General features: G+C 37.6%; 1 protein-coding gene across 2 annotated transcripts in view; it reads right to left on the bottom strand.

The window, feature by feature from the left end:
• Positions 1-11,684, bottom strand: part of ADAD1 (adenosine deaminase domain containing 1 (testis-specific)) — a 142,635-nt gene that overhangs the window by 78,393 nt on the left and 52,558 nt on the right. For both annotated transcript variants that reach the window (XM_006866271.1, XM_006866270.1), the window contains exon 5: positions 6,765-6,890. In XM_006866271.1, the coding sequence (XP_006866333.1) occupies positions 6,765-6,890 (126 nt within the window). The remainder of the gene's footprint in view (positions 1-6,764; positions 6,891-11,684) is intronic.

Below are 11,684 nucleotides of genomic sequence, written 5' to 3' on the forward strand. Positions count from 1 at the left end.
AGCCTCAGAAACCCTGTGCAGGGTCACTATGAGTAGGAACCGACTCCACGGTACTTAACAACAATGATATAGGGTGGAGGCATGTCTGACTTTGGCCTTGGGTCTCAGGCAGAGTGGATTCCAAGAGGCCTGGTCCCCTATCAGCCATCTAGTTCAACCAGCCTGACATCTGCTTTATGCCACTTTATAGGAATCTTCCATGGGCTAATTTTGAGTTTGATTTTCTCTCCCCCTTGTGAAGCAGAGGAAGTCAGACATGGTCCCCATGTGGTTTTCGTAGTTGGCGTTAGGAGCAGTATTCACTGCAATGGCTCCAGATTCATGGAAGCATGCGTTTTTGTTTTCCCAAGTGGCACTGGAAATGAAACTTTTTATTTTTAGATTTGTTCGTTTGGATTTTTTCACCTGTAGTGGCTGAAAGGAATGTAGGGGATAAAGTGCTTCAGTGAAGGGGAGAGCAGCAGATTCTGGAGTTGCCTAAAGCAGATGTCAGGCTTGTTGAACTAGATGGCGGATAGGGGCCAGGGCCTCCTGGAGTCCACCCTGCCAGAGACCCAAGGCCAAATGTGTATGAATGGGGTTAGTCCAGGGTAGAAAAAAATATTTAACTTGAGTGGTTTTAAAAGGTTTACGTGTTTGACTGCCTTATGGATATTGGTTTCTCTTGCATATTTTTGTAAAATAGATACTCACTCACGTGTGACAGAAAAAGATACTGGGAATTATGATTACAAAGAGTTTATCAGCCCTGCCTTCAAGCTATACTTGATTGTATTGCTAAAAGAGAGGTTAGAAATTGCCCAGAAAGAAAGACTTGTTGCTTTAAGCCTCAGTACAGTATGGGGCCTTAGGTGGAATCCTGAGGCCTAACCAGAACCTTCAGAGTTTTCATTTGCATTTGAAAAGACAGGCAGACCAAGCCAGAATGCTAGAAGAACAGAAGATTAATGACTGAAAGAAAGCAGAGAACAAAATGCACTGTTTCAAAAAAAAAGCTTGTTTGCCTTGGAGGCATCAAGGCCAGAAAAGTCTGTGCCCACCAGAGAAAATCCCCTTCTAGTACTGAAAGTTAAAGAGTACCTACCAGCAAGTCCTATGCTCTCTGGTGATCACCTCAGTCAACCTTTGAGTGGAATTGGGGGAAATGCAGCAATGAAGATATGAATTGAGTTTGGACATGTTCTATTAGCACCCATTATTGTGAACTTATTGTGCGAAATAAATTCTCAAGGTGGTCCATCCTCAGAAATATAGGTTTCAGAAAATTGCTAGGCAAGACATAGATTGTTGATTCACCCCCTGGGGTATGCGAGCAGGATGAATTGGGGGAGAATACTACCATCAAAGAAAGTAGGCAGCATCCTCCGGGAGAAGATTGTTAATCCCATAGTACTCAGTCAATGAGGACTTTCTCAAGATATGGGGGTAAACGCTTTGTAAAAACAGCTGTGCGGTCATCTGTCTGTGTCTTCTGGGTTTGGTGTCCGATTTTACAAAATCGAATAAAAAAGCCTCACTCTCACTAAAATGAGCACAGTACAGACTGGATTCCTTGAGTGTTTGTCAGTAAGCACTCATGGTAACTCATTGATGATCTCATAATCAAGAGGGATGGAGGGGTGGCGGGGGGTGGGGGAAGTATCCAGGGTATCAACAACATTCCTCACAAGATGAGACAGTGAAGACAAAGTGCTGACTGGTCTGAAGCTTAGGGAGTTGGGTGAACTCCTGAGCCCATGGCACTGACCTAGTCCATGGGGACTAAAGCTGACAGTGAAGAGGCAGCTGGTCTGAAGTGCAGGGAGGTGTGTGTGAACTCCCAAACTTGCAGCTGGTAACCATTTGGTCTAGCTTTTGATGGCTACAGCTGAGCTGCGACTAGAACTTGACCAGATGAAGATAAAGATGTTTGTTATTGTGATCAAGTATCAATTGCTACTCTTTCATGAACTGAACTTTTGCTTAGGAATGCAGTTGCTCAAAATTCCAACTGGAATGGAAGATTCTTCCTATCAAGGAAGATGCTTGTCTCCTGAGTGTACTGGGTTGATTGGTTGGTTAGTTATGTGCCATGGAGTAGGTTCTCACTCGTAACTACCCTGAACGAATAGAGTTTCTGAAGCTGTAAATCTTTCCAGGAACAGAAAGCCTCATCTTTCTCCCACGGAACCACTAGTAGCTTTGAACCACTGACCTTGAGATTAGCAGTCTGATTTGTAACTTCTATGCTGTCAGAGCTCATTGTACTGGGTTGATTAGGATAGGCAATTTAGGCAATGGCTATCAAAATGAGGGGCTATAAAGGTATGAAGTGGTGACTTATAAATTTACATGGGTGTGCTTAGTTTCAAAATGAGGGCGGTAAAGTAGAATCCCTACTGAATAGTTTTACTCTTTTCCAGATGGGTCTGGTGAAAGGGAGTGGGAAATGACAGGATTTTATTATTTCAATTGTGAGTAAATATTAGTATGCCTAATTGTGACTGTCAAAACGAACTGTAGAAGATGTATAACAAAAAGGGGGAAATAGTTGGCTTGCAGAATGTGCCCTATGGACACTTAAATGAATATATGTTTTTGTTTTGCATGTGTGCATCAAGTATTTTTGCTTTATTTGTGACATATAAGATGTAAAGGAGTCCTGGTGTGGTGTTGCAGGATAATGCACAGGACTGCAAGGTCAGTTTGAATCACAAGGTTAAGTGGTTCAAACTTACAATTCACTCCTCAGACACCCTACATAGGGTCACTATGAGTTGGAACAGAATCAACAGCACTTTTACAAGAACAAACAAGATATAAATGGGGTCAGTGCATTTTCAGTTATATGCGTTTTAGTTATATCATTTTAGGCACAAGTAAAACTTCACAATTTTCTTTAGAGATTACATATATAATTTATAGGTGTCAAGTTGACAAAGGTGGGCTGTAACAAGGGTCTGTCAACTTGACTAGGCCAAGATTACCATGGTTTCGCAGTAACGATGTGTATTCCCATGGTGATGAAATGTACTACAGGCATAGTTAACTTTATAATGAATGACTATGAGCATCCAATCAATTGAAGGGATACTTCATTAGGGGTGTGTTCTGCTCCCAATGTAACTGACATGGGGGAAGCTCTTTTTCTCTCTTTCTCTGGGGACCTGGAACTCTACAATTGTAAGCAATTTCCTTGATAATAAACTTCTCTTTATATGGTATTAAGTGCTGTGGAGTAGTTCTGACCCATATCAATCCTGTATAGGGTCTCTGAGGAAGTAGCTGGTGAACTTGAGCCAATGACCTTGTGGTTCAAACCAACCTTGAAGTCCAGGGCATTAACCCACAGCACCATATGTTTCACTGGTTTTGCTTCTCCAGAAAACCCAGCCTAAGACACAAACCAATTAAAAAATGTGCACAGGACATTTCACCAAGGAAGACATTCAGGGATCCAACAAACATAAAGAAATAGTCACAATCATTAGCCATTGTTGTTAAGTGCCGTCAAGTCAGTCCCAACTCATAGTGACCCTAAATTGGGTTTCTGAGGAGCAGCTGGTGAGTTTGAAGCACTAGCCTTGAGATCATTGAGTGCTTATTCTATGATATCACACATTAGCCACAGTTGTTATTAAGCACCCTCGAGTCGATTCCGACCCATAGCGACCCTGTATAGGGTTTCCAAGGAGCAGCTGGTGAGCTTGAACCACCAACCTTAGCCATTAGAGAGTTGCAAATCAAAACAACAAGTAGATATAAACTCATACCAGCATTTATAGCAAGTTCAAAAAACAGAACAAGATGGTGTGAAGAGACTAGAACCCTCCTAACATTGCAGGTGGGACTATAAAATGGTTCAAACACCCTGAATAATGCTAATGCACTTCCTCGAAAAGTTGGAAATAGAAATTCCGTATGACCCAGCAATTCCTCCATTTGGTATATAGACACAAGAAATGAGTCAGGACATGAGTAAATATATGCACAACAATGTTCATCACAGTACTATCTACAACAGCAAAAAGAGACAGCCTAAATGTCCATTCATTGAAGAATGGATAAATAAACTTTGGTACACATACACAATGGGATACTATGTAATGATGAAGAATAACAACGAATCTGTGAACACCTCACAACATGGATGAACCTCGAGGACATTATGCTGACTGAAACTGGTCAACCAAAAAAGGACTAATATTGTATGAAACCACTATTGTAAAGAACTCAAGAAAAGATTTTCATACTAAAATAAACATTCTTTGATGGTTACCAGGGGCGAGAAGGAAGGGAGAGTAATTCACTGGCTAGAGGGTAGGCACATGTAAACTCTAGTGATGGGGAGGGCAATGTACAAGAGGATGGTTGCCAGACAAATGATGAAGACGGGTGAAGACATGGGGATGTATGCAAGGGCTAAAGAGTAGAGAGGAAATAGTGTTACACATACAACCTGGAATAACAGTGTTCTGTGGGTAGACACATGGACAGAAACACAGTATGAGAGGAAGAGGGGCCATAAACCCATAAATAAAGGTTTGAAAGCATCTATTTGTACATGGATATTTACAATTCCTGCAGAAACATCTGATTGTGGTGGAGCTTACATCGGACAAAATAATGAAAACTTCTTAGATATTATCAAACAAATCCTAAGACAATGAGTTGCTGGGGCTGAGAGCTCAGCACCATACTCCCAAGGGACACCATGGTCAATTGGCATAGTCCACGAAGACAATATTCTATATCGTATTCTGGTGAGTAGTGTCTGGTATCTTAAAAGCTAACAAGCAACCACCTAAGATGCAGCTAACTATTGTTCTTTCCATGTGTGGAAGAAATGAGTGATGAGAATTGAAGATGCTTGGAATCAGTTCACCAGACTAACGTAACATGTTAACATCAGTATCCAAGATGCTGTGAAAAGAAAAGTAGATGATGCCTGGCTACCACTACCAAAACTTCAGAAAGGAATCACATTAGAAAGTCCTAGATAAAATGGAGTGGGAGAAAATGTAGAACAAAATTCAAAATTAGTAATAAGAAGTCCAGGTATTATGCTTTGAACTTATTTGAAATGGCTTTTCTATTCAAAGTCTTCTTAATTCCCACCATGCAAATAAGGTATATAGGAGGCTGGAGTAGGGTAGTTTTGTCCTCCAGCTAGGTTTAAAAGGAGCTATCTCAAAAACAGAGACAGAAGATCCCAAGAACATCAAGAAGGAAGAACATGAATGAACTATGAAAAACAGTAAAGACAGAGGTGACAGCACACGTGGTGGCATGGAGACACAGAGCAACTTTGGGCTCTAGACTCATGGATTGTATAAAGTTAAATGCATATGGGCAGGAGACTGTTTTGAAGATTGGGCCCTCTGGGCATACACAGACTGGCTAAAATAAATTTTTAACACTTGCCTGAGCAGGGCAAAGGCCAATGGATTACACGGCTGAGTGGCAGAAGACAAGAGTGAAGTGTGCATGCAATATGGCAGACAAGAGGCGTTCCTGACTGGAGAACTGCTACATTCTAAGCTTTCTGATGCTGAATTATACCCTGTTCACTTCCAAAATAAACCCCATAATCTTGAGTATTGTTATGAGTTCACAATGGGTTATTTAACCTAGATGTGAAGCAGAGAGTGTCTGGGATGGATGATTGGTGTTAGGACAGGCTAAAGAAGGTTGTAGGGTGGAGGCATGTCTAACATCTGCTTCATAGGAATCAGCCTTGGGCTGACTTTGAGTTTGACTCTCTTTCCCTTTTGTGAAGCCAGGGCAAGTTAGACATGGCTCCCACATGGTTTTTGCACTGGGTTTGCTTATCAGAAAGAGACTGGATGAATTTTAGACAATAGCCCTCGGGCACCCTTCAGGTCTGGAAAAAAAACTCAGTTTTGTGGCCTAAGTATCAACTAAGCAGTAGATAGGTGTATAAAGGAGACAGCAACACTAGTAAGGAATGCTCCCCTTGGAATGGTCAATCGTTCAAACTCAAAAGGGCAACCAACGTTTACCAAAGAACAAAGTTGAGAAGGGATGGTGAGGTGGGTGGAATGGAAACAGGAACCACACAAAGGGAGCAGCTAACTGTTGTTGCATGGAGTTCCCTCCATGCAACCATTGAGATTAAACAAAGTATACGATCTGTTCAATGTAAAAGTGATAATCTTGTCTGTAAACCTTCACTCAATTCACAATAAAAAGCTTTAAAAAAAAGTTAATACATAAAAATAAGTAGTTAAAAAACCAGGAACAAAATTCCAAACTGCTATTATTTATAACACTGAATTCAGCAATGAACATAAACCAATATTCAAACACTTAATTATCAACACAAAACATTCAAGACAGTAAGTAAAGGATACAAGTTATTACACCATTTAATATCCTCAAAAACCCCAGTATTTTGATTTCCCACATTTTAGTATTTTCTTACCTGAAAATGAAAAATACCTTAATTTTTATAACCCACTTTTCAGTGCTTATCATAATGATTATATTTCAGGATGGTAGTGGTTCCCATGGGGAACAAAGTCTTACGTATTGTTACCTTTCTGAAGTTGTCTACTGGCTTTGGTCAGTATAATTTATCTCAGCTTTACAACACATTAAGAATGTTTGTTGTTTAATGACATCAACTAGAAAAGGTCACTTCAATGCAACACCATGTCAACAGGGTCAAAGATGTTAAAGTAAAATATTCCTACTAGTATAGTTCAAATTATTAAGATACTAACTTTCCTACAAACTATGCCATCCCAAATATTTGGACTTACCTCTTTCAATTATAAAAGCAGTCAAAGAATTGCTACATTTCAGATATTCTGAATGATCAGAAATTAGACGATTAAATGTTTCTTTAACAATCTGTGAAATCTTTGCATACTGAATCTGTCTCCCTTCTAGGAAAAAAAAAATCAAAAGCAATTATGAAGTATATTTTTAAAATGTGCATTTTCTCAGAAACTCATTGCTTTTAAGTGTATCTTATAAGTATCTTATAATTTAGTTAATTCATGAAGATATGTATATAAATTTATAATATGCCTTAAATGAGATTTTAAAACATTCAATTATAAAAGAACATTAAGTATTTGTCTTTTGGCCAAGTTCTTATTAAAAAGTATCTTTGTATCACATATTTGAGTAATACTGATTTAAATTTGTTTGAATTTAGTCAAATAAGATATTAAAATCACATGGGACACAGAATAATTTTTTATTGTAGAGGACTGTCCCTAACATTGAAAGGTAATAAATACAAATGTCAGTTTCCTACCCTAATCATTTTGACAATCAAAATATATACTCCCTAGTGTTTGACCTACTGAGAAGTATTACAAAGGACTAAGCATTTAGACTCTTAATAGATTTCCATGTTCTCAATAAAAAAGTCCAAACATTAAAAAAAGAATGAAGATAGTTCAAAGTAACTAGGATGACCACAGAATAGTTTATAACCAAGAACATACATCAAAATTTAACCAGATTTTTTTTTAAGTAAGACAGAACTTGAAATTCTAGAGGAAGGCTTTGACTATCTGTTGCTTTGTATGCATATGCTTGTGCATTCCTAGCAAAAAATCATTACTTCAGAAAATGAGAGGTTTCAGAATCATTTAATATAGCATTTTTCAAAATTTGATTATAAACCAAATTTCTGTTGCTTCATAATGATTGCTGGTAATCTATCAAGTAGTTTGCAGTCAATTTAATATTTTCAGAGAAAAAAACCAATGAAAGAATTTTGTCTCAGCATTACATATATTCACAGTGTTTTTTTTTTTTAACTTGCCCTAATAATCATTGAACCGACTCGACGGCACTTAACAACAATAACAACAATCATCATTACATCCTAAAAGGTATACAAATAGATGCTAAAAGTACTACACTAGTCAGCAGCCTCAGCTAACATTCTGCTTAATGTGGTACAACTTCTTTTAGCATTCCATTTTCATGTTTTCTCATTTATACTTGTTAAACCTTATATTTTTCTTTGGTAATATTCTCTTTCTGGCCAAAAGTTGCTAAAGTCACATTATCAAAAAAAAAAGTGAAAAAATAATCACAAAGTTAATCACAAGATGAAATATGAGAGAAAGCTGAATGAACCTTTGACTATGTTCTTTTACTTAATCACAAAGCACACACTGTGAACGTGTAAATCATTCAAAGTGCAAGTTAGCAAATATTACATCTAAATTGATAAAAAAAAAAAAACTACCATTGTATGATATTATAAAGTGTTGGACATTATATAGTGCAAACATGATTGAGAAGTACTCAACAACTTGACTCTATCACCCAGAGATGTGCAGTTTTCATTCCCATTTAATGATTGTTTTAATGTAACTTAGTTTGTTGTTATTGCTACATCAACAATATTAAGAGGAATACACTGAGTGATGTCTTTGTTTTTGTAGCAGGGTTATACTTGTATCATAAAATCAATTCCTAAATATTCCACCCTGTATTCTCAGTGTTTGAAAGAATTAACAGGTGTAGGTGTTTCGACCATGGCATTTTTTGTTGGGAGTTTTTTAATGGCCTGCTCAATTTCTTTTGTGATGGTTCTGTTTAAATTTTCTAACTTACTCTGTGTTAGTTGAGGTAGATAAATATGCTTCTAGAAATTTGTCCACAGCTTTTAGCTTTTCAACTTTGTTGGAGTACACACTTCATTGTATTATTATCCTTTCGATTTTAGTTGATTCTGCTGTGATACCACACATTCCATTTCCTATTCATGTAATTTAATTTTCTCCTTTTCCCTTGATAAATTTCCCAGTTGTTTGCTGATTTGAGTAATCCTTTTAAAGAACCAACTTCTAATCTTCTGGGGCTTTTCTATTGTTTTGTGTTCCATTTATTTCTGCCTAATCTTTATGATTTCTTTTATTCTGATAGGCTTATTTTGCTGGTCTTTTTAAAATTGTTGGAGATGATGGGCTAAAGGGTTGATTCTGGTTCTTTTTTTGATGCGTTTATTTCTATGTGCCTTCTGAGTACTGATTTTGTTATATGATAAAGGTTTTGGTATGCTATATTTTCATTCTTTTTGATATAAGGTATTATTTTTCACTTCATTTAAAAAATTTTTGTCTATTACCCAGCAATTTTTAAGAAGGGTGTTATTCAGTTTTCATGTTTTCCCCATTTTTCTTCCTATTATATATTTCTAATAATAACATTGTGATCTGAAAAGATGCTTTGAAGTATTTTTATCTTTTAAAATTTATTGAGGATTGTTTTGTAGCCTAACAAATGGTATATATTCTAAAGAATGTTCCATGTGTGCTGAAAATAATATATATCGTGCTATTGTTGGGTCAACTTGTCTAAGAAGTAAACTCGGATGATTGTGTTTTTTAATTCATCTGTTTATTTTCCTTCTAGTTGTTCTGTCCTTAATTAAATGTGGTGTATTAAAGAGTCTTACTATTATTACTATCAAACTGACCTTGCAATCCAGTGCTTATTCTAAATGGCTACCCCGGGACTCCAACTATTATTATTATTGAAATGGACTGGTATTAGTCATTTTGAAACTGACAATCATATACTTTACTATGCCGGGAATGACAAATTCAAGATAAATGGTTTGACATTTATAGTAAAAAGAACATTTCAAGATCTGAAAATACAATGCTGCTTGTGATAGGATAATACCCATAGGCCTACAAAGAAGACCAGTTAATACCATTATTATTCAATTTTTTTCACCAACTACTAAACCCCGGGATAGTGAAATTTAAGAATTCTACCAATTTTTTCAGTTTGAAATTGATCAAACATGTGAGCAAGATGCAGTAATAATTATTGGAATGAGAAGGTTGGAAACAAAGAAGAAGGATCAGTAGTTGGAAAATATGGCCTTGAAGATAAAAAATGATACTGGAGACACCAGAGATGGAGGCAGAGATGAGGACTCTAGACTCATGGAAAGAGAGGGACTGCTGGCGGCCAGGAGGAAGGCTTGTAGAAGTGTCCTTTGGTAGTTTAAATTATTATATATTCCTTAGTGTGTTTGTGTAAGGAGCTCTGGTAGCATAGTGGTTACGAATCAGGCTTTGAACCTTGAGGTCAGCGGTTCGAAACTACCAGCCACTCCGCGGGAGAAAGATGAGGCTTTCTACTCCCGTAAAGATTTACACCCTCGGAAACCCTGTACAGGGTCACTATGGGTCGGAATCGACTCGACGGCACTTAACAACAACAACAACAGTGTGTTTGTGTATATCTCTTCCACCCCACCACCCCAAAAAAAGAAAAACAGAGGGAATGGAAGCAAATACTGTTGAATGATGTCACATGGAGGAGACTGTAATCATTGCAATGAAACATGGTGTAAAGCTGATATTCTCCCACGTAAACTATCACTCAGTTCACAATAAAATAAAATAAATGATGCTGGAGATCTTGTGATAAAATTATACAAGGTTAATGCAAATAACTTTAAAAATAAAACCAAAAAGGTGACTGTACACATGGGCTTCCCCATATAGAATACACAGAAATAAAACTGACATCTTAAGGGAAAACATAGTAGAGAAACTCATTATCATCAGCCAATACAAGGCCAGGGGCAGACTGTGGAACAGACCATCAATTGTTCATATGAAAGTTAAAGTTAAGCTGAGGAAAATTAAAACAAGTCTTGTTGTTGTTGTTGTTGTTAAGTGCCATCGAGTCGGTTCCGACCCATAGCGACCCTGTAAAGAGAGCCAAAATATGACCTTGACAAGATCCCACATGAATTTGGAGACCATCTCAAGGACAGATTTTATACATTAAATACTACTGACTGAAAACCAGAAGAGTTGTGGAATGCTATCAAAAGCATCATACAGGAATAAAGCAAAAGGTCATTAAGACAGGAAAGAAAGAAAAGACAAAAATGGATGTCAGAAGAGCCTCAAACTTGTTCTGGAGTGTGGTGGTAGTGGTGTGCTGTGAAGTTGGTTCTGACTCATAGTGACCCTGCATAGGGTTTCTGAGGCTGTAAATCTTCACAGAAGCAGAAAGTCTCATCTTGCTACTGAAGAATCACTGGTAGTTTCGAAGTGATGACCATGAGATTAGCAGCCTCACTCGTAACCACTATGCTACCAGAGCTACTTGTTCTTGGTGTAGAGGAATTAAAACCAATGGAAGAAATGAGGAAGTAAAAGCTAAACAGAAAATTTTGTAGGGCAGCCCAGAAAACATAGTAAAATATTATAATGAAATGTGCAAAGACCTGGAGTTAGAAAACCCAAAGGGCATAACATACTCAGCATTTACCAAGTGCAAAGAAATGAAGAAAGATTTTAAACCTTGATTTATAATATTGACAGATTCAATGGGCAAAACACCAACTCTGTCAATTTGTTGTACTGTGATGGCTTGCATGCTGCTGTGATTCTGGAAGCTACGCAACATATATTTTAAGTACCAGTCGGGGTACTAACAACACTTAACAACAATAACCACGGCACCAAAGGTGAACGAGTTTCAGTGGAGCTTCTACATAAAGACAGACCAGAAAGGAGAAGCAAAATAAATACTTCTGAATGTTGAGCTACTTAAAACCTTATGAACACGCTCGACACTGATAAGGGGAAGTGAGGAAAAAACAGCAATGAAGCGGTGAGCTAAGCCCTACAACGTTCAATAGACTTCTGTAAACCCGGGTGAAGACTGGGTGGGCCAGC

The sequence above is a fragment of the Chrysochloris asiatica genome, unplaced genomic scaffold (assembly GCF_000296735.1).
Source record: "Chrysochloris asiatica unplaced genomic scaffold, ChrAsi1.0 scaffold00088, whole genome shotgun sequence".
Taxonomy (NCBI): domain Eukaryota; kingdom Metazoa; phylum Chordata; class Mammalia; order Afrosoricida; family Chrysochloridae; genus Chrysochloris; species Chrysochloris asiatica.